This window comes from Podarcis bocagei (genome assembly GCF_964188305.1).
Source record: "Podarcis bocagei genome assembly, chromosome: 9".
Taxonomy (NCBI): Eukaryota; Metazoa; Chordata; class Lepidosauria; order Squamata; family Lacertidae; genus Podarcis; species Podarcis bocagei.
Genome location: NC_138134.1, coordinates 48,781,598 through 48,805,002, shown reverse-complemented (window position 1 = coordinate 48,805,002; position 23,405 = coordinate 48,781,598). Strand labels below are relative to the sequence as shown.

General features: G+C 41.0%; 1 protein-coding gene across 2 annotated transcripts; it reads left to right on the top strand.

Moving 5' to 3' along the window:
- Nucleotides 1–23,362, top strand: PLK4 (polo like kinase 4). 2 transcript variants are annotated; one of them, XM_081209274.1, is made up of 16 exons: nt 1–239; nt 5,714–5,809; nt 6,925–7,020; nt 7,099–7,213; nt 8,835–9,864; nt 11,346–11,446; nt 13,480–13,823; nt 15,668–15,772; nt 16,366–16,468; nt 19,211–19,360; nt 19,712–19,842; nt 20,178–20,266; nt 20,409–20,559; nt 20,823–20,963; nt 21,515–21,621; nt 22,767–23,362. In XM_081209274.1, the coding sequence occupies exons 1-16, from the start codon at nt 210–212 to the stop codon at nt 22,864–22,866; spliced, it is 2,889 nt and encodes a 962-aa protein (XP_081065400.1). In that variant the 5' UTR covers nt 1–209; the 3' UTR covers nt 22,867–23,362. The 2 variants fall into 2 exon arrangements, with proteins under 2 accessions (XP_081065400.1, XP_081065399.1); XM_081209273.1 differs by lacking the exon at nt 1–239 and adding an exon at nt 4,707–4,826.
- The last annotated feature ends 43 nt before the right edge of the window (nt 23,363–23,405 follow it).

The window sequence follows — 23,405 nt, the reverse complement described above, 5'->3', positions numbered from 1 at the left end:
CGCAAGTGACGCAAAGGCGGCTTTGGTAACGGGCGGGATTTTCAAAATGGAGCCCCTCAAGGAAGGGGTTTCTCCCCGACCCCCGTAGCGGGGAGGGAGAGGCCTGCGGAGCGGCAACGGTGGCGAAAGAGACGCGCATTACCCGGCCATGTTGTAGCTTATAGGAAAGGAAGAGAGTGACGCGGGGAAGAGCGAGCGCCGCCGCCGCCATGGCGACCTGCATCGGCGACAAGATTGAGGTGCGGAAACGGCCATTACGGGGTGGGTGGGGACCGAGCCATTCTCGGGGGAGGGGGAGTCTGGGCCCAACCATATCTCAGTGGAGGAGGAAGCAGGGCTTGGTGTTGTTACAGGTGTTCCCGTCCAGCTTGCTGACTGGCGCGGCGTGATGCTGGGCGGGGTTTCGCCTTACCAGCGACTTAAAACACTCGATCCCTCCCACTTCGCTGGTTCAGGATGAGGTCGCTTCTCTTTCCTCCTTTTTCCTTGGATGGCACCAGGTTGCACGTCCCCTGCTTCTATGCTACCTCTGCTTTAGTGTCATTAAGAGCTGCGTGGCAGGCAGAAAACCAACCTATGCTCTTTTTTTTACAATGCCTTTGATTTGTTTTGATATTTGTCTTCCGCTTTTCCAGCGACAAATGCTGAGCTCAAAGCGGATCACAATAATCACGGTGGCGTTAAAAATGGGAAGTCTCCATCTGTAGAATTTGTACCCATCTCAGTTTGTCAAGGTGCAGAAGCCCTGCCAGAATAGACAGGCAGCTCTGCACTTTAACATCTTTAAATTTAATGTCCTTTAGTGTATGACTTAAAAAGAACAAGTTGTTCATAGGGCTGAACTCTACACAACTCGAATGTTTGCCATTAACCGAGGATGTGTGTCTGTGGTTGATGTGGGAATTCTAATCCGTGTTTGTATAGATTCTGTAGAACTAAGGTGTGGTAGCTATTTCGGACTAGTTAACGAGGTTCATAAAGGATGAATTTTGGTCCATATTAGCACTCTCACAACATTATTCTTAGTACTGCATACCTGTCACCATGCTTCTACCTTGTATGGTGTTCCCTCTGAACACAGAGTTGCCTGAAGATGGTATTTCTTAGTCACAGGTGACCAAGCAAATGGTTATGTGGTTTTAATTGTAGCCTTTGTAATGATCATCTGTGCAGCCTGTAATTCAAGAAGGAGACTGCATCTATCCCTGAGAAATTCTCATTTGTATCTAGTAATTTTTTACTATGATAAATAAGTGAACCAATGTGCTTTGACAAACAGCATGAATAATTTGAAACATTACCAAATTCTGCATCGTTATGTTTTAGCTCACAGAGCTCAGATAAAAGGTCTACAATTGCTACAAGTGTTGAAAACTTGCATCTGTTATAACATTTTTCTCAGGAAGGCTTTGTTTACATTCAAGGTCTGGCTGGTTGCCAAATTGGGTTTGCAGCATCTTCCCCCAAATTTCCTCTATTAGCCAGCTAAAAAAGCCAATGCAATTCTGGGCTGCATCAATAGGAGTATAGCATCTAGATCAAGGGAAGTAATAGTGCCACTGTATTCTGCTCTGGTCAGACCTCACCTGGAGTACTGTGTCCAGTTCTGGGCACCACAATTCAAGAAGGACACTGACAAACTGGAACGTGTCCAGAGGAGGGCAACCAAAATGGTCAAGGGCCTGGAAACGATGCCTTATGAGGAACGGCTAAGGGAGCTGGGCATGTTTAGCCTGGAGAAGAGGAGGTTAAGGGGTGATATGATAGCCATGTTCAAATATATAAAAGGATGTCACATAGAGGAGGGAGAAAGGTTGTTTTCTGCTGCTCCAGAGAAGCGGACACGGAGCAATGGATCCAAACTACAAGAAAGAAGATTCCACCTAAACATTAGGAAGAACTTCCTGACAGTAAGAGCTGTTCGACAGTGGAATTTGCTGCCAAGGAGTGTGGTGGAGTCTCCTACTTTGGAGGTCTTTAAGCAGAGGCTTGACAACCATATGTCAGGAGTGCTCTGATGGTGTTTCCTGCTTGGCAGGGGGTTGGACTCAATGGCCCTTGTGGTCTCTTCCAACTCTATGATTCTATGATTCTAGCCAGGCATAATTAGGGTACTCCCATAAGTATGCTTTGGAGGAAGTGTGTGATAGATTTCCCCCCCTTAATCATGTGAAAAAGTATTCACCTTGGCCTTCAAGAGATTACAGCTGCAACACTAAATTCAGAGGGATTTTAAATATGTGTAGGATAAGCCTGCATGCTTGCAACCCTGTGCACACTTATTAGAAAGTCAAACCTACTGAACTCAATGGGGCTTACTTTCAAGTGAGCATGGAAGGATCAAGCTGTAAGCAGTTAACATGAATTAATCTTTAAAGTGTTCTCTGAAGTGTGTAATGGTAAACTATGGCCCGGCAAGTATTATGATTTATACTGAAATGATTGTTTCAACAGTAGGTTATACTTTTATTTTTGATACACATTTGAAATATGCTTAATATTTCAGGCAAGAATTAACCTAACAAAACAGATAATGGATTTTCCTTTTATGTACTGCACCGTTGGGAACATTAATAATCATGATTATTAATTACAGATAGGTAGCCGTGTTGGTCTGCCATAGTCAAAATAAAAAATTCCTTCCAGTAGCACCTTAAAGACCAACTAAGTTAGTTCTTGGTATGAGCTTTCGTGTGCATGCACACTTCTTCAGATACACTGAAACTTTCAGTGTTTCAGTGTATCTGAAGAAGCGTGCATGCACACGAAAGCTCATACCAAGAACTAACTTAGTTGGTCTTTAAGGTGCTACTGGAAGGAATTTTTTATTATGATTATTAATGGTTGACTTCTACAGTTGGAGGCTGTATGCTTATGAATAGTAGTTGCTGGAAACCTCAGGAGGGGAGTGTCCTCTTGTGCCTGGGTTCTGCATATGGGCGACCCCCAGGTGTTTGGTTGACCACTGTGAGAACAGAATGTTGGGCTAGATGGGCCATTGGCCTAATCCAGCAGGCTCTTCTTATGTTCCTATGTTGAAGGATCAGAGTACTAAAAACACTTCATTGAGTTAGGGAATAGGTTTAGAATACAAGAATATATGCTTGTGTTTGCTGTCACTTTGAGTTTTAGTGATCAATTTTTTTGGAAGAGAATAGGGAGCATTTGAGACACTCACAGACGGACTACAAGAAAAGCAACTGTAAACATGCCTGTAGAGTTTGTTTATTCTGATGATGACGACGACAGGAAATAAGTGTTGAGAAAAGTTGACCTGTTTTACTTCAGGAATAAATATTTATGTACCATTTTGGCCTGAGTATAAGCCACACTTTTTTCCAAATTCTGACAGTGAAAAGTTAAAGTGTGGCTTATATTCGTAACCTTACGCCACCGGCAAAACGGCGCAGCTCCCTCACCCCGCCGCCCAGAAGCAGCCCGGGAGTGCGAGGCAACGATGCACAGCCTGCCCACTGCTCCCAAGCCTCCCCCGAGCCGCCAGGGCAGAGGAGCTTTGAATTTTAAAGGTGCGGCATTTGTGGGTGGGTCTTATATTCGGGCCAATATGATATTTTTTGATATTCATCAGTTATGAAAACATTGGCAGTGGGGGCAGGGGGGAATACAACCTCCAGAAGTCCCAGCACATGCTCTCTGTTTCCCCACTCCTACTTCAACTCCAAACCACCCATCATTTCCAAATCATTAGGTAACTTCATAAGGTGATATGCAAACTAATTACAGTAAAATATATTATCAGTCATCCTCATCATGGTAGTCTGGGGGTTGCTAAATCATGCAAACGAAAGAGGATCTATTTTGATTCTACTGGAACCAACATTGATCTAGAGCCCTTGGAAAATAAATGTATGTGGGTGACACTTTTCTTTTTATGTTGATGGAGTGGAAAAGGCAAATCAGTTGGAAGGGGTGGTGCCCATCAAACACTCAAAATTCCAAATATTCTGCTGGTCCCCTAAAGGCTGGCAATATAACAATTTGCTTTAATTCATGTACCTCATGATATAATCATTGCCCCTAGAAAGGTATTGGGGAGGTAGATGCCAACTTCTAAACTCCCCAGGCAGTTTTGAAAATGCCACAATTTTTGTGACATATGCAGATATCTAAATCCTTTGAACATTAAGACGTTAGTTTTTTGACACTAACTCTTGGACTTCCACTACCCGCAAGGCTACATAGGTACGGAAGGCCAGCCCTATAGAAAACATCCATCGCTCTTAAAACGCAAAATCGGTTTTTGCCACGAGGGCAAAGTTTCTAACCCCAAGAGCCTTGCGTTGAAGAAAGGAGAAACCCAGCTCGCTGGTATTTCTTAAAAGTGGGGCGAAGCCTCTGCAGGACACCTTTCTTTTGCCAATGAGTTTGCAAACAGTTTAACAGTGCAGCCCTGTCCCTGCGTACTCGGAAGCGAGCCCCGGACCGCTCGGGGGACCTTACTCCCTCTCGCGCGAAGAGGGGGCGGCGGGGGGCTAAGGATTGCCGTTTTCGGCGGCGGCAACAGCAAGGCGGCGCGCGGGATGCGCGGGCGGGGGGGGGGGTGCCTCCGCTCTGGCGTCTCTCCCCCGGGTCGTTTCCTTGGCAACGGGGGATGGAAGCCGCGTCTCCCCCGGGAGCGGGAGAGAGCGCGGCAAGGCGAGAGCCGCCCGCGAGCCCCGGCGCTGCGAGCTCCTCAGTGGCTGCGAGTTCCTGGCAGCGCGATGCCGCAGTGGCTGCTCAGTCTCCTGCTCTCTCCGGTGCCCAGCGCCGGCGCAGCCTCCGCCGCCGGCATGTCCCAGTGCTCGCCTTGGGAGAGCTCCATTCAGGTAAAGCCGCCTCCTGCCGCCGGCCGGTCTCTGCTGAGGAGCGCCTCTGCCGGAGCATGCGCCGTCGGGGCGAGAGCGCGGCCAGGGCGCCCTTTAACTGGCCCTCAGGGCACTGAAGTGCTTTTCCCACCTGCATCCTGAAAGGGGACAGGATGGTTTTTGAGGGGAGGGGGAGAAGTACGAAGATTGCCCAAGGGAACCAGGTTTCAGCTGGGCAAAGGTGAAACACGTGGAAGAGCCTGTGTTTTTTGTATCGTGTAAAAGTCAGAAACTGCAAGACTGAACTTGTATGGTGTGGACACATCTCTGTATTTGCTTCCTTTTGCCCTACCTCTTATACTACATTCATGACTCTAGTCCAGAGGGATTTCAGAGCAGGCTTTCTAGTAGTCTGTAAAATATGGAACTGCGGAGTGATGGGAGCAAAACATGGATAAGGGTAGATGAGGGGAGAGTTGGTATGTGAAAGGTATGAACAGGATGCATTTTTAAAAACAACTTTGGAGGTGGGAGGGAGAAGCAGCCTTAACCTCTTTCCTTTTAGATGCATTTTCATACTAACCCCCACTGCATTGGGAAGTGGAAGCAGTACTTTCCTCCCACACTTCAAGCTAGCCTCACAGTTTTCTCCTTAAAGTCTTTTTTGTTTCAGAACAGGGATTAATTTGAATCAAGGTGACTCTTTATATCAGCTATTTAAATTACAAGGCAAGGTGAAATTTCATCACATCTCCTCTGCAAACATTTCAGAGGGAATTTTTTACAGGTAGCATATTAAAACAATTAGATGTTTGACACCCCACACTATCTCAGTAGCTGATACATAACTGTGCAGATGGAAGGTGCGGAGGCAGTAAGAGCAGTGACCATTGCTTTTTCTTTTTCAGGATTTCAAAGTGGGGAACCTTCTGGGGAAGGGCTCCTTTGCAGGAGTCTACAGAGCAGTATCCCTGAAAACAGGCCTAGAAGTTGCCATCAAAATGGTAAGTTGCCATTGGATCAGATACCAAAGTAACTGAATTTAGCCAGAATATAGGATACCAAGCTGCTGGGTAAGCTAATAAATGCAATATTTTACTTTCTAACTTACTCCTTATGTTCCCACAACTTGTTAGTTCCTGATTTCTGTTGTTCACCTCTCAATTTGAATTCCAGGCTGCAAAGGTTTTCTCCATATAGCGCTTGCCCTGTACTTGACTGTGCAAACACATAAACCAGTCCAGTCTTTTAAGCACTTAACATCTGAAGTGCTTCATCTGTCAAACTCCTCAGCACAGATGATTGTTTTTAGTATAGAATAGCTTTCAGGGTCAAGGCACATTATAATGTGAAATTAGAGGTGTCTTTTGCACACTATGTGGTGAGTCTTATGTTTTGTTTTTGTGAAAATATTAAATAGCAGCAGAGGGGGAAATTAGGATTGGGACCATAGTATAAGGGGAGATTTTTAAAAAATGGTATCAACGGCAGCAAGAGAACAACATTTTTAATTAAGATCACAGCACAAGTGCTAAGAATTTTGTTTGCTTTTTACATATCCACCTGCACTATGGTCCCAATCCTGATTCTGAATTTGTGACCCTCCAGATGTTATGGACTCCAACTCCCATCAGTCCCAGTCAGCATGGCCAACAGTCAGGAATGATGGGAATTACAGTTCAATATCTGAAGTGTTGCAGGTTATCCACCTCTGATTAAAAACAAAACAAAACTGAAGAGTAAACCATGCTTTTAAAATACTGTGTAGTAGTTTGGCCATTAGTCAGTATTTGTTGAGAAAGTTCAATATATATCTGTAGGGATATAATACAACATTTAAACCCCATTCCTATGTTTATTTGGAAGCAAGTCCCATTTTATTTAGCTGGGCTTACTTTCTAGGCTGGTGTCAAGCAGATTTCTGAAGAATTGTTATCTTAACATGAGACTAAAGCAAGCTGGACATACCTGAAATAATGGTATTAGTATAAAATGTAACAATAAAACTCTTTCCAACCCTCATTTAGCTTAAATCTATTCCTGAATTATTATTATTTTAAAAAAATCATTACTTTTGTGTGTGTATATGAGCTTAATTTTAAAAAGAAAATCTTTTCAGATTGACAAAAAGGCTATGCACAAAGCTGGAATGGTGCAAAGAGTTCAAAATGAAGTGAAGATACATTGTCAACTAAAACATCCCTCTATACTTGAGGTAAGAATTTACACAAAGAACTTGACATGCTGGTAACTAAACTTTGATGTATATTAAAACTAGTTTTCATTTTTCTAGTTGTATAACTACTTTGAAGATAGCAACTACGTGTACCTGATACTGGAGATGTGTCACAATGGAGAAATGAGCAGATATTTAAAGAACAGAAAGACCCGTTTCTCTGAAGAAGAAGGTAAGGCTGAAATATTGCTTATTGTTGCACCTTGAAGCAGCCTTTCCATCAAGTAAATAGGTTGGAATCCACCCAGGGCTTGGACATAGCCAATGAGATTATTTTTCTTTAGACATAGTGGTCTGTAAGACCTTGCTTTTGAAAGTCACCCAATCTTGTAGAGTTTGTTGTGCAGTTATTTATCAATTTTAAAGGGGTGTAATATGCTTCTTACATACCCTTTTGGGTGCTGAGATCAGCAGAGGGGGCACTGTTGGTAGTTCCTCTGCCCTCAGAGGCTCGGGTGATATATATATGTTTGTGTGTGGCATCTCCTTGGACAGCGACTGGCAAATGCAATTTTATTATACTAAAATTAGGGGTGTGTTTGAGCACTTCTCAAATGGTTTGTTGTGTGTTTTGGGTCATTGTCATGCTGGAATACCCATCCGCGACCCATTTTCAATGCCCTGGCTGAGGGAAGGAGGTGCTCACCCAAGATTTGACAGTACATGGTCCCGTCCATCATCCCTTCGATGGGGTGAAGGTGTCTTGTCCCTTTAGCAGAAAAACACCCCCAAAGCATAATATGTTCCCCTCCATGTTTGACGGTGGCGATGGTGTTCTTGGGGTCGTAGGCAGCATTCCTCCTCCAAACACGGCAAGTTGAATTGATGCCAAAGAGATTATTTTGGTCTCATCTGACCACAACACTTTCACCCAGTTTTCCTCTGTGTCATTCAGATGTCCCATGGGCAAACTGCAGACGGGCCTGTACATGTGCTATCTTGAGCAAGGGGATCTTGCGGGCTCTACAAGATCTCAGTCCTTCGTGGCGTAGTGTGTTACCAACTGTTTTCATGGTGACTATGGTCCCAGCTTCCCTGAGATCATTGACAAGTCCCCCCCTGTGTAGTTCTGGGCTGCTTCATCACCGTTCTCATGATCATTGCAACTCCACGAGATGAGATCTTGCATGGACCCCAGACCGAGGGAGGTTCCGACAGTTATTTTGTGTTTCTTTCATTTGCGAATTATTGCACCAACTGTTGTCACCTTCTCACCAAGCTGCTTGGCCATAGTCTTGTAGCCCAGTCCAGCCTTGTGCAGGTCTACATTCTTGTCCCTGACATCCTTGGATAGCTCTTTGGTCTTGGTGGCTACTTTGGAATCTGCTGGATTGATTGCTTCTGTCGACAGGTGTCTTTTGTGCTTCTAATCTTAGCTCGTTACATACAGTGAAGATACCAGGTAGCCTGACATCTGGCTGGTTGATAGGGGATCAAATACTTATTTCACTCATTATAATGCACATCAATCTCTGACTTTTGTCTTCTGGGTTTCTGGGGGTTTTCCTGTTATTATTCTGTCTCTCACAGCTACAATAAACCTACCATTAAAATTATGGACTGGTCCTTTCTTTGTCAGAGGGCAAACAGGCAAATTTAGCAGGGGCTCAGATACTTTCCCCCCTCACTGTAGACTCATTTGTAAGTTTCGTTAGTTGCTTAAGTATGAATTTCTTTGAATCTATTAGTTACAAGAAGTAGGTGGTAAGCATGCTTAAAGACAAAAGCATGTTTAAAGACAAAATAGCAAAAATGTTTCTTAACACCCCTCTTCCTTTTTTTATTTCATATAGTTCGGAACTTCATGCACCAGATTATTACAGGGATGTTATATCTTCATTCCCATGGAATATTACACCGGGACCTTACACTCTCTAATCTTTTACTCACCAACAATATGAACATCAAGATTGCTGACTTTGGACTTGCAACCCAACTGACAATGCCTCATGAAAAGCATTACACAATGTGTGGGACTCCTAATTACATTTCTCCAGAAATAGCCACAAGAAGTGCGCATGGGCTTGAGTCTGATGTCTGGTCCTTGGGCTGCATGCTCTTTACTCTTCTGGCCGGAAGACCACCTTTTGATACTGATACGGTAAAGAACACCTTGAACAAAGTGGTGCTGGCAGATTATGAAATGCCAGTGTTTTTGTCAGAAGAGGCTCAAGACCTTATTCACCAGTTGCTTCGCAAAAATCCAGCAGATCGTTTAAGCCTTTCGTCTGTATTGGATCATCCTTTTATGTCCAAGTGTAACTCAGCAAGAAGCAAAGATTCAGGAACTGTAGAGGATTCAATGGACAGTGGAAATGCCACCATTTCTACTGCTGCTTCTGCCTCTCCCAGTGTCAGTACAAGTGGCTGCTTAAAGGAGAAGAAAAGACTTCTAGGGGGTCAGCCACTTCCCAACAAAATGACCATTCTTCCTAAAAATAAGAATGCCAGTGAAGTCTCATCTGGCTATGGAAGTAGTTCCCATAACAACTGGGGACTCCCAGTAAAAGAAATGGGAAATACTGGTAGGGGAAGAGCAATGCAGCTGATTGAAGAAAGACCTCATTCGCGCTACCTCAGGAGAGCACACTCCTCTGAAAGATCCGGCTCATCCCATAGTCAGAGTCAAGGAGTACTAAATAATGTGGAGAGATGCCATTCCCTGGAAATCCTCTCAAAGTCCAGAGGACTAATAGGAAACAGGAAGGATTTTTCACCTGCAAATAGCCATGGTGGTATTCCTACTGTATTTAAAGAAAAGTTTCCGACCAGCTCTGGCTCAATGGAAAAAAATCTGTCTCCACCTGTGAAAGATCAAGCTCAGTAAGAATTGTTCTCATATATCTCTGTTTTTTGAGTGCATCATGTAAAATTGGTTCCCCTGTAATATAATGACCTAGTCTGGATGAAATACCAAACTGTGATATTACATGAATGAGTCTTGGTCTCATCAGCTGCACCCTTTCCTTTCTTCTAGCACATCTGTGAGGTCATAAGAAACGTTCAGTTTTTGCCTGCAGTCTGACATATCTCTGATTAATTAGTCACAAACTGATTAATTTTAACCGTGGAAATGAACCAACTTTAAACTTTGGCTTACAAACTTAGCCTGTTTCATTTTAGTACACCATAACTAAGATTGAACACAATTCTGGATTTGTACATAACACTAAACTGTGGTGAACTGAAAACAAAAACAAGCATTGATCTCCTTGTAAATACTCCGTGCATGAGGGGTCGGGAGTGATATCTAATGCTTGCATACGTAATTATTTCCCAGTCATCTATGTAAAAGGCACAATGGTGCTGGTGGCAACAGAAAGTCAGAACCAGAGCCTATGTGACCAAAGGAAATATGCATTTAGCTGTGCAGATAAGTGGACTGCAGAAGGGGGAGGGATTCGACTCATGGCTTTAAAAAATAAAGTGTAGCTTTCATATATAGTCCTGTTCCTGATGGGCTACTTGTGCATCCAAAGGACTCAGTGTCTACTGTAGTCAAGCCAATGAGTTATTTATCGCTCCTATCTTGTAAGTGACAAATGGACTGGGAAAAGTTCAAGCTAAGTTCTAAAATACAATGGGGCTCATTTTGTGTGTAGCCGTGGATCATTATAGCTTAGAACTGGCCTCCATTGATTCTCAGCTATTAACTTAATACTATGAAACTCCTTTAAACTAAGAAATTAAAAACAATCTCTAATTTTACATATTGTCATTTGAGTATAAGAAACTGATACTGAAAAATTGCAAGTTCTCTCAGTACAAAGTGTTTGCCTATAGTAGTTTAAAATATTAGGACTATGTAGTGGAAACAAACCTGTTACTTATATCATGTAGTGATACAATATGGGACGCGGGTGGCGCTTTGGTCTAAACCACAGAGCCTAGGGCTTGCCAATCAAAAGGTTGGCGGTTCGAATCCCTGCGATGGGGTAAGCTCCCGTTGCTTGGTCCCTGCTTCTGTCAACCTAGCAGTTTGAAAGCATGTCAAAGTGCAAGTAGATAAATAGGTACCACTCCGGTGGGAAGGTAAATGGCGTTTCCGTGCGCTGCTCTGATTTGCCAGAAGCGGCTTAGTCATGCTGGCCACATGACCCAGAAGCTGTATGCCAGCTCCATCAGCCACTAAAGCGAGATGAGCGCTGCAACCCCAGAGTCATCCGCGACTGGATCTAACGGTCAGGGGCCCCTTTACCTTTAGTGATATGTTCCTCAAATAGAACTTAATCTATTTTCATGCTCAATAAGTTATTTGTGTCCATATTTATAAAGTGTACTTATGAATAATTCTTTGTCTTTAGTTCAAATTATCTCTGTCCAATGAAGCCCAGCGTTGGTTTATTAGAACCGAAGTCCCAAGCTGAAACTATGCAGCAGTGGCTTGGAAATATGCAACTAAATGGTATGGATTTATTTAATGAGAGTGTTTTATTGCCTGTGTGTTGGACACATTGAATTCTCAAAAGATACCATTCCTATCAGTAGAGCTTATGTAGGTACACTGTGTGTCCATCCAAGGATAATGTTTTTAACTGAGAGATTAACTTAGAAGTGATTCCATGTGAAGATGAACTTTAGACAATGAAATGTGTTATGGCTTGTGGAAGGGCTGGTGCCCTCCAGATGTTGGACTCCCAACTCCCATCAGCCCCAGGCTGCATGGCCAATGATCAGGATGCTGGGAGTTGTGGTCCAGCAGTATCTGAGTAGCCATAATGCGTGTGTGTGTTTTATTTGGGGCATGTTCTCTGAAGGAATCTTTGAGTATTTTAAGCCCAGCTTGGTCATTAAGCACTGTCTATATTTAATAATTATGGGAGTCGCCTTGGATTCCCCCCGTACTTTTCTCAGTCCCTCTTCATACATAAATACCGTTTGAAGGAACATGCTGTGGTGATGGATAATGCTGCAGAACTCCCAAGTCATACCACTTTTTCCTGAGCCCCACTGTATATTATGTAATGTCAAGCCCATGTTTGCCATCACGTTTTCATAAAGACACAATCCAAGTTTCCAGACAAGTGCACTGTTTGGCATATGTTTGAATTCAGATGTTCCACCTTTATGTGCATAGATGAAAAATTGTGCAGATGGACCTCAGCTGTAACCTGTGTAGTAATTCTATGAAAGATAGATATCTTATTGTAGAGGGTTAATTGTGTCCAACAAGTCATAAATCATGGTTTGGGTTATGCTGTCAAAGAGCCCTTTCCCTTCTTGTCACCTCCAAATGCTACAACTAAGGTTAGCTCTTAACTTGACTAACAACAGAAGAAGCTCCTAAGTATGTTGTGAAGGAATATTTATTTAAGAAACACATATTCCAGTAGTCTGTTCAAAAGTTTATTTTGGTAAGCTGTCTAAAGTTATCTGTCCTTACTAAGAAGGCAAAATGCAAACATTATCTATATTTGCACATTTAGGGATGGATCATGACACTGCATTTTCTGGGTCTACCGGATATCCACACGTTGAAAGTTATGTTAAGATGGGAACATGGATACCTATGTTTAGGCTCAGTATAGAATTCTTACCCCTCAAACTGGAACGATAACAATTGTGAAGATCTGCATGTATTGGGCTTTGTGAACTGGCACGATCTTGATCCTGTGTGTAGGTGGAGAACATCTGTCTAGCGCTAATAACTGATAATAAATTATCTGTGTAGAGAGATCAGGGATGAAAACAGCAACTGCTTATTATATAAACATTGCTGCAGAAGGGAGGGTAGAAAGAAGAACAGGGCCATAAGGGAAGGAGGAGCTTTTGTTCTCCTGCATCAAATTACTTCATTTAGTGAAAGAGCACTGAATGTAGCTGTAATTTAGCCAAGGATTACTTAAATCTTCTCAGACATTTTCTTTTGTTTTGAATTACTAGGAATGCCTTGGGGAATTGTCACCAATAGGACACACAGTTGGGATTATTTGAATCCTCAAGCAATTTTCTTCTTAATTTTTGCTTTTAATTGCTTCTGTACTTAGACAGAAGGTGCATATGATATTTCATGCACTTTACCAGGACAGACGTGGTGCTGCTTTTTGATACCATCCCAAATGCTTTATTTAACCACTCCCAGTCCATCTGTTTGCATGGGAAGAACCCATAACATGATGTTTAATCTCTTTCAGTAGAGTTAAATTTAAGCAAGCTTAAACCAGTTTTCTAGTAAATAGTAAAGGAAGTTGTTGCTGTTAACATCGGTTACAAACAATTCAGAAAAGTTGGTTATGTGCCACAATACTTAGCTTCTCATACATACAACAGTAACTTTCCCAGGGTGTAAACATTGTCTATTTGTGAGTTGACAAAAATGATATGATGCTTTCCTAGCCTCATTTATAGTTAGAGACATAACATTTTTCTCCTGTAAAAACTAGGAAGAATCCTGTAATGCATTTTCTAAATCATTAAAATATCCCTTTGCTGCTTCAGCTCAGATGCAGGAACCTTTATATGACAGTAGTGGAGATTTTCGATTCCATCTTGGTGTGCCTCAAGAAACACTGAAAAATGCATGGAATGGCTTAAAATGCAGAAGACCCCCTGAATCTGCACAAGCAATAGCACCAGCTGTAGGGCCACTGGACACAAGGAAATACACTGCTGAGAAGGCTCCGCCAGCACCTGCATTTGGCCTCCCTCTAGCGTCTGAAAGCAGAAGAAATGGGGGCAAAGAGCGACAACATGGACATCCAAAACCTGCACTGCAAAGTGTTGTATCACCTCTGAATGCTCATAGACTAAAGCCAATTAGGCAAAAAACAAAAAATGCAGTGGTATGTATTGTACTATATTTCAAAATAATGAATTACAGTGACAATTTTATAAAAATGGAGCTCTTCCACATTTTTAAATACCTACCAACTATCACAGCACAAATCAATTAACTTGACTGGTGTTAATCTTCTCTTGATAATCAGGTGACCAGAACTGTAACATTTCTTCATTTTCAAAGATGCACACCTCTATTAATAGACCACCCCTCTGCATTAGATCAGAGCCCATTCCAGTTGCTGCCTTGCAAGGCTGTCATCCGATTCTGATCTGATCATTAGAAAATAATAATAATAATAATAATAATAATAATAATAATAATAATAATAATAATAATAATAATTTATTATTTGTACCCCGCCCATCTGGCTGGGTTTCCCCAGCCACTCTGGGTGGCTTCCAACAAAGATGAAAAATACACTAAAATGTCACATATTAAAAACTTCCCTGAACAGGGCTGTCTTCAGATGTCTTCTGAATGTCAGGTAGTTATTTATCACTTTGACATCTGATGGGAAGGTGTTCCACAGGGCGGGCGCCACTACCGAGAAGGCCCTCTGCCTGGTTCCCTGTAACTTGGCCTCTCGCAGTGAGGGAACCGCCAGAAGGCCCTCGGAGCGGGGCCTCAGTGTCCGAGCAGAACGATGGGGGAGGAGACGCTCCTTCAGATATACTGGACCGAGGCCGTTTAGGGCTTTAAAGGTCAGCACCAACACTTTGAATTGTGCTCGGAAACGTGCTGGGAGCCAATGTAGGTCTTTCAAGACCGGTATTATATGGTCTTGGCAGCTGCTCCCAGTCACCAGTCTAGCTTCCGCATTCTGGATTAGTTGTAGTTTCTGGGTCACCTTCAAAGGTAGCCCCACGTAGAGCGCATTGCAGTAGTCCAAGCTTCCATGAGATACCCCACAAAGGGCCATGGGAACACTGACCCCAGTCCCTTGTGGGATATCTTATTGAAGCTGGTTTTCTAGCGATCAGATGAGAAACGGCTGGCTCTGCTTTGCTTGCCAGGAATTGGCTCTTACAGCAGTACAGCTAAATTGAATGCAGAGGACTGGGTCGTTCATAGGATGGCTTTGGTGTGATCCAGTCAGGAAGCAACTGTCATGGCAAGAATGCTGATGACTGCTACTTCAGCATTTGCAGTGAGGCTGTAGTTTGTGAATTAGTGCAACGTGGGTTTTAGTGACCTCTCCAGTTCCCACCTTTACTTGAGCAACGCCTGATTGGAAGAAGCTTTGCTCAGGTGCCTTTGAACGTTTGGTCCCAGATAATGAGAAGGGAAGTAAGGGTAATATAATCTGTTGGTCCTTATTCTGTTGCAAAGTATGCAGGTTTTTAATAAAAATCTCTTAGCACAGTCATAAAATAATATCTTACCTACTTCCAGTATTTTTGTCATCAACATAAATGTACACTGTCAGATTTCAGTTCAGTTATTGGACTTAAAGACTTCTAGTCAATTTTTTTACTGTACTAGGTTTCCTTTCTAGTATGTATCATATCTCATTCTATTGTGTTTCCCTCTTTTGCTTTTGTTTTCATGGTATTGTTTTCCCCTTGATCCTCCCATCTCTCTCCTAGTATTTGTAAATCCAGTGAGGTTAGAACACCCTGATTGGCTGCCTCAAATCCTCAGCAGCCTAATAGTTTTTCAGTCACACTGCAAATAGTCCCTCAGGCTTAAAGCACTCAACAAGGAGCACAAAAACAAGTTCTTTACTTCACTGCAGTATTTTAGTTCATTTTGATGTAAATGGTGGGGAAAGGAGGGGGCATTTACATTGGATTGCTTCGAAAGTGTTTTATTTAGGTTTTGTTCTGTTTTCAATTTACATTCTAGGTGAGTATTCTAGATGCAGGAGAAGTATATATGGAATTTCTAAAAGAATATAATTCGCAAGAGTTTGTAAAAGAAGTTCTGAGGATATCTTGTGATGGAAGTGCAGTGAGTATTAATTTTTTGTTTCTTCTAAATTCATTGGCAGTATTGAAATGATGTGTTTATGCCAATATTACTAAGGTGTAATATGCCTCATCACACTGGAATATAAGCTTGTTTCACTGATTTTTTTGCTTCTAGAAATCAAGTAGATTTTCTTTTCAGAACTTTGTATGTACACATTAACACAGGGGTCTCCTTTATGCTAAATGCCTATATGTCAAGCATGTGTGAAATCTGAAGCGTTCAGTGTAGTTTAAATAACTGACTTAATTTTTGCTATGATTACTCATTTTCTGGTAGAATTGCTGGCACAATTCCATGAAAGAGTGAAAGGCATTTGTTTTTACTAATTCTGTCTTTAGAAGCACTGATCTAACTAAAATATCTGTACCTGTAAAAGCTGCAGATAATCTTGCTTAGTGAGGATAGGAAACTGTTTTTTTTTTTTTTTAGGAAATGAAGACTTTAGACATGACACATGCCAGATTCAAATTTTCTGTATCCTGTAGTGCATTAATAACTTGTTCATTTTCCAGAAAGAAGCATTAAACAAATAACTCTTTGGCTATGAGATTGTGTTTTTTCTGTGTATTTAGGTCACAGTTTACCACCCAAATGAAGGAAAAGGCATCCCTCTGAATAATAGACCCCCACCACCTCCTGAGGGCTCAAATATATATAGTTTTGACAACTTGCCAGGTAAGGTGCATTTCTATGGGCCCATTCAGAAACAGTGGCAAGGAGCCAAACAACCTGGTGTGGGTGGGTGTGCGAGCTTATGTTTATTAGCCTCTCAAGCAACGTAGATAACTATTTCTGAAAATGAGAAGAAATTCAAAAGCAGCATGTGACAGAGGTTTGTTGTTCAAACAAATAAATGAACAAGGAAAGCTCCCTTTGTAATTCTTTGGATATTCGCCAGTAATTATAGGTTGGATCCAAACACTTTGGCCAGTGCAAAGGAGAAAAGCTATTTTCAGCAGTTCTTTGTTTTGCCTGTGTTCCCTGAAAAGCTGCTTCAGAGTTTGGGGGACCTTGCAAAATAATATGGGAAGTAGTGCTAGGAGCTGCAGAAGGAAAGATAGGTGAGCAAAGAATCCCCCCTTCCTCAAATGGATCAGGATTCTATTGCAGTGTGGATCCAACCTTATATATGGATGCTGTTCTAGTAATTATGTTTCCCTTCACTATCAGAATATCATGGGTATTACAGATGCATTAAACTTCCATGTAGTGATTTGAATTAAAATATACAAATTACTGAAATTCTTGTACTTTGTGTGCCATGTAAACTTATTGCCCTAACTTGCAGTGGTTGATAGATTTATGTTTGTTTCTTTTTAAATAATTTTAATTAATTTTTCATTAATAACAATCCAATGGAGGCCACATTAATACAATACCAAATCATAATACAATTTAAAAAAGCCAATTAATCAGTTCTGAATTCAGTGTTTTTGGATGACTTGCTGTGTTTCAGCTATCAGGAGTTGGTGTTATTCCTTGGTCCTGCTCCAATTCTCTTAATTAGTCCAAATACCACAATTCAGAACTTAATCCTTTGTTTTAGCAGCCACTGGTGTTTATATCCATTAACTTGCAGAGGGAATTTATATCCAGTACTTTTCTGTGTGAAATATTTGCTTTCCTCCTTCTTTTCCTTCATGTTGTAATCAATCAATTCTCTTCAACACTGCCCCTCCTTCAAGAATTCATTTCTTAGTACACCACCACTTCTCTATTTTGCCTCTCCAAAACCGAAAGCAAGCCAGCGTCTGGCCATGACTCCTGGCTTAGTTCCAGCATTTGTTGTCTTTGATCCTTTCCAACCTTCTAACGAGCTGGTGTCTTGCCAAAACAATAATAAATCAGAATTAGAGCCCTCTTTAGTAGGCAGTGTCACAAGTCATCACAGTATTTCACAGTCTATTCTTTCAAGTACTCTGTAAAGAAACTTATAGGTTCTTGTTGAATCCTTCTTGCATTCCATATATAGTTGTAATCCATTCAGTGAAGGCTTGCCGAATCATAGCACAGCAAATAGAGTGTAAATATAATGTAGAAAGAGAACAAAGGCTCCCCTTCACTTACATAGCATTCCATTTACGACGAGAGTCCTCTCCAGATCAAAACCTTGGCACTCAGTGGCTGATTCGTTTAGCAAGTTATCTTTCTCCTTCATCTAGAACACGTTTGTTTCTTAAGTCTGTATTTAGATTCATCTTAAAAGAAACAGAAGTACCTCCGCTCATGGCAACCGCATTGGGGAGTTTCCAATACGTGCGGTGCTATGCACTCTGTGTCCCTGCCCCCGCATTCCATCGGAGGCAGTTATTGGACAATCTGTGAGTGAAAGCTCTCCTCCTCCTAGACCTGGGGTGGGGGGTGGGCTTGCAAGGATAATTACTCCCAGATTATTAACTGCATGGCTGGCATCCGCTATTTGACATGGCGGTGGCGCCCAAAGTCTGATATATTTATGTTTGACTACAGTGGTACCTCTGGATATGAACGGGATCCATTCTGGAGCCCTGTTCGCATCCTGAAGTAAACGCAACCTGCGTCTGTGCGGGTTGCGATTCGCCGCTTCCACGCATGGCGTCATTTTGACCGCCTGCGCATGCACGAGCGGCGAAACCCGGAAGTAATACGTTCCGTTACTTCCAGGTTGCCGCAGAATGCAACCCAAAAGCGCTCAACCTGAAGCATCTTCAACCCGAGGTATGACTGTATTAAAAATTAAAGAACATCCTGTTGCGCCCTTGCAGCAGTACAAACGTGTATAATTATTCATTGATACAAAAAGGAAGTAAATCCCAAGAAACTAAAGGAGTAATTAAAAAATGGGATCAAAATTATATATACAAGCTAATGTACTACATATACTGTACAAAGAAATCAATCAGTCAAATTTAGTACAAATTTAAAAAACAATATGTATCTATTTGTGTACCCAAAAATATATCCAAACATGAATAGTATAAACAAACATAATATCGACAGACTAAATATATGTGGTGCATGAAATATCACAGAGCACACACAGATGTCAATAAACTGAACAGTTAAAATAGCAAACTGTAACAAAACCCAAACATTTTTTACCATGGTCTTCCTCAGTGGTCTCATGAAAGTTGCTTGACAAAAATGCATTATATGACCAAATCACAAAGTAGCATCACTTGTTAAAGCTATAAATGATACTCACCTGGCCAATACTCAAATGGGCTTTGAGTATATCATATAAATGAATAATATAGGTACAGATAAGGTGTAAATGTTGCTCCTCCAAAAATGTAATTAATAATAATAATAATTACATTACTTTGAAGAGCAACATTTGTACCTTGTCTGTACCTTCCCATCCCTCCATATGTGTTGTGCGTGTAAGTAGACAGGTGATTTGAATTGTAATCACTGTTTATTACGTATTCATTTTAGAGAAGTACTGGAAAAAGTATCAGTATGCTGCCAAATTTGTGCAGTTGGTAAGATCCAAAACTCCCAAAGTCACCTTCTATACAAGATATGCCAAGTGTATGTTGATGGAAAACTCTCCTCCTGCAGATGTGGAAATTTGTTTTTATGATGGTATGTATCCTTAAGCTGTTTTCTACATATCCCTTCAGCCATTAAATTGCATTAAATTATTTGCCAACTGTTAGGGCATTTTAAAACCCAATAGAGATTTAGTTTAGTTCTTCTAATACTTTGTTTTATTGGCAATTAAATGTAAATATTAAGAACAAATTAGAAATCCAAAAATTATATGAGTTGTAGCAGATAGCACTTCTTGTTAACACACTCAAGTCAGTGATAATTGTATTTGAACTGTAGGTGGTTGTTAAGTGCAATCTCCTGTTTACTAGTTTACTTCTACTAGAGTGTGATCATATTGTCAATGTATGTGTACCCGACGTAATATGTTTTTGTTTTTTATAGGGGCAAAAATCCACAAGACAGCAGGCGTAATTAGAGTAATAGAAAAATCTGGAAAAGCCTACACTATAAAAGAGGAGAGTAAAATTGGTTTAGAAAAGGATATACAAATATATGTGGATCATGCAAATGAGGTAAATATTATTTGTAATGTTTCAGTGAGTGTGATGCACATGGGTAAGTGATTCCAAATGGCAAATTAGCAGACTGATTTCGAAAGGTTCCTATGAAGTTGAGGGGTGTGGAGATCAAGGAAATGTTATGGATTGAACTTTATACTGTTTAACATTGATCATACTCGATGTCATGCAATAGGAAGGTTAAAAAAAAAAACCCTGTACCTTTTAATTTAGCACAATACATTAATGTTTTCTTCGTTGCCTCTGCCCACTGTCCCCGAGTATTGAATTCCTGCCCTTTTTGAAAGTGTTAGCATGTTTTAATGCAAGTTTTCTATTTTTCAATATAGGGACATCGCATTTGTCTTGCACTGGAATCTGCAATTTTGGCTGAAGAAAGAAATGGAAGTGTTCCATTTTTCCCCATTATTGTTGGGCGGTAAGCAGCCTCTTGTATTATTATTTCTTTTCAGTTGCACATGCTTCTCATTCTCCACGTGAAATTTTTAGTTTGTGCCTTTTGATATTCTTAGTGGAAGTTGGAAAGTTTAAACATGTGAGCATAATTCTTCCATTACCAGGAAACCAGGAAATCCTGAGTCTCCAAAGGCTTTAGTGCTCCCTCCCACTTTGCCAGATACAAGCCCTTCTTTGGCGGAAATAGCCTTGATGAAGAGAGATACCGCCACCACCTCTGATGCTTCAAGTGAAGTGCCTAACATTAATCCCCCGGTAAGTACATGAGTGTGTAGTTCTTGCTTTTATTTAAGCCCTAAGAAACACTATGCTGGAAGGCTAAATTTAACCTGTCAAGTAAAAAAAAAAAAAAAGTTTAAGATGAGTAGAGCCAATGGTATTGGGTTGTTTCATATTTTAACTAGGTAGGTCTGAAACCCAAGTCAGGTAAGGTACACTCAAGAGAGGTGACCATTTAAACACTGAAGTATATCATGGCTTTATGGCTCACAACTGCTATTTTCATAATTATATTCCAGATATCGGCTTATGAAGGATCTGCATTTACATCAGCAACAACTGAATCAAGGAGCACCCTAAGTCACCCAAATGAGTGTGCTGTAAATTCAGCTCAACTGTTAAAGTCTGTCTTTGTAAAGAATGTTGGCTGGGCTTCTCAGGTGAGCTTGGTAATCAACAGCCAAGGAAGATGAGCTGTAATGCAGCAGTTGTTATACTTCTACTGAAAAGGAACTGATAGTATAATTGATGATGCATGGAATCAGCTCTGTTCCCTATTGAGTTTTATTTATTTATTTTACTTATTTGCCTCAAAATCTGTTGCAGATCAGGAAGTAGTTAATGGAAGAATGCAAAGCTTTGTACCTAGCTACTTTCTGCACTTTAAACTGGAATGCGTTCTCCTTGTACAAATTGTCAGAACCTGCATAAAAATGTGCTGAAGTTACACAAAATACTAACTAGGTTGCACAAAATGGGCAAAATCGGGATTGTCTATCTTGCATGACAAAACACAGTGGATTGTATCCAAATTCTACTTCTGGAAGAACAAGTCTTCTGAAGGAAGTGAACCTTCAGGTGCAACTTAGCATGGCTGTGCTGTGTCAATCCAAGCTAAATAAAGCTTCTTGACTAGAAAGATAAAGCACTGGGAAAGAGTTCATTGTTGTATTTCAGTGCAAACTAATTCTACAATATTTTTCCCTATTAGCTGACTAGTGGAGCAGTATGGGTTCAGTTTAATGATGGATCCCAGTTGGTAGCTCAAGCTGGCGTTTCCTCCATCACATATACATCTCCAGCTGGTGACACAGTGAGGTGAGTGTCAGTTTTGATACTGATAGCACATTCCTGATTATTTCAGTTACTTTTCCAACATTTTGTATTGGTACTGTAACTTTAGAAGTTGTATGACCTTGAAGTACCATTCCTTGTATGTCATACATAATAGCATTTGCTGCTGCTGTAAATGTTGTACTACTGTGTATTGGTAACTCTCACTCTAGCCTAAGTTAATAATTGGTGGGAGTAACAAAGATATATACAAAAGAGAAAACTAGATGCACTATATGTAGTAAAAGTAGAATATCCTAACTATACAAATGTTTATCTGCTAATTTTCCTGTCCCTCTACCTGTTTTCCCTTCTTATATTGTGTCTTTTAGACTCTACCCACAGGCTTATAGTGGGTACCTATAGTCTTTTTTAAAATCTTTGTACAGCACTGAAAATACTTTTTCAACCAGTCTACATGCCTATCAACTGAACACAAGGCTGTTGCCTGCACTGATTGTTCTGATTCAGCCTGGGAGGAAGTCCAAGGGGGCAATTTAAGTAGATGGACCTTTGTTTGCAATCTGAGGTGTTGAGTGGGTGGGGGTCCACTTCAACTCACTTCTGACTTGCAGTATTACAGTAACTCTATGTAATCTACTGTTAACAGCTACTTTTTCTCAGCACAGCCCTCCAGCCTGAACTGCACTGCTTTTTCAGCCCAAACTGCAATATGGGGTTAAAAGCAATAGGTAAAATTGAATGGCTGTAGTTACAGCTTCAGCCCAACGCTCAATATGTAGTGGGGTCTAGTACTGCTGGGCAACATTGCAGAGCTACGCTTCTGGGCTGTCAAAAGTCACCATCTTCCAGGAGGCAATATGAGGACAATGAACTTCATTTGCTTTGAAATTTGCATATTAAATAAGAACTGCATTAAGCCATTAGTTTTGGATCTGGTGATATAAGTTTTGCTAGAATAACAGCCCCTCAGGTTGGAATATCTGGTTTATATACTGACGGAGTGAATTTGGAATTAACAAAGCCTTCTAGCTTCTTAAGCATGTCTTTAAAAGGAGCAACTGTATACTGGCACTGGACCAAAATGTTAACTTGCTGAAATCAGTACTGGGTATATTTTATATATGTGCTGTTAAATCTATTCATCTAAATATGTTACTGTTTCCTAGGTATGGAGAGAATGAAAAATTGCCAGAGTACATCAAAGAGAAGTTGCATTGTTTATCTTCCATTCTGGTAATGTTTACCAATCCAGCTGGTCCGCACTGACAAACTTGGAACATGAAGGCTAATTACTTGGTGGTGATGAAATTACCTACTGTGGTGGCATGAAGCAGAGCTTCTTCAATGAACTCAGACCTTCCTGACTGGTTAAAGCATATGACCATAAGAGTTGCTGTGTTCTGCTTAGCTAAGCACTTGTAAAGCTTTTTAAAGTATGACCAATCAAGGCCAAATTACTTGCATTTTTATATAATGGATTATAGAAACTGCTGTGACCACTGGTGCTTCTTACTTTCCATGAAGGGAGTCTGAACTCTGTATGTGTGTTTGTGTGTTATTCTCTACTGTTCTTATAACTCTGGCATCAAAGAACATCTCTGCAGTTACAGTATTTGTGCCTGTAAATACTTTGTATTTTATGTTACTTTCAGCTGATATGTAAAGTGTATTGTTTTATAATTTTTATATTTTTCTAACTGTTTTTCTAATGATATAACCCTGCAAAGAACCTTTAAAAAATAAATGCAGTGGTAACTGTTCAGACCCCTTGCTTTATTCAACACAAATGCTGAGGTATGTTCTAC

Bases quoted from the DNA above. Each gene is read 5' to 3' on its own strand.
- PLK4 (XM_081209273.1), top strand. From the start codon at position 4,722: ATGCCGCAGTGGCTGCTCAGTCTCCTGCTCTCTCCGGTGCCCAGCGCC. The intron at 9,865-11,345 runs GTAAGAATTGTT...CTTTGTCTTTAG, and splicing joins CCTGTGAAAGATCAAGCTCA to TTCAAATTATCTCTGTCCAA. The intron at 11,447-13,479 runs GTATGGATTTAT...TTGCTGCTTCAG, and splicing joins TGGAAATATGCAACTAAATG to CTCAGATGCAGGAACCTTTA.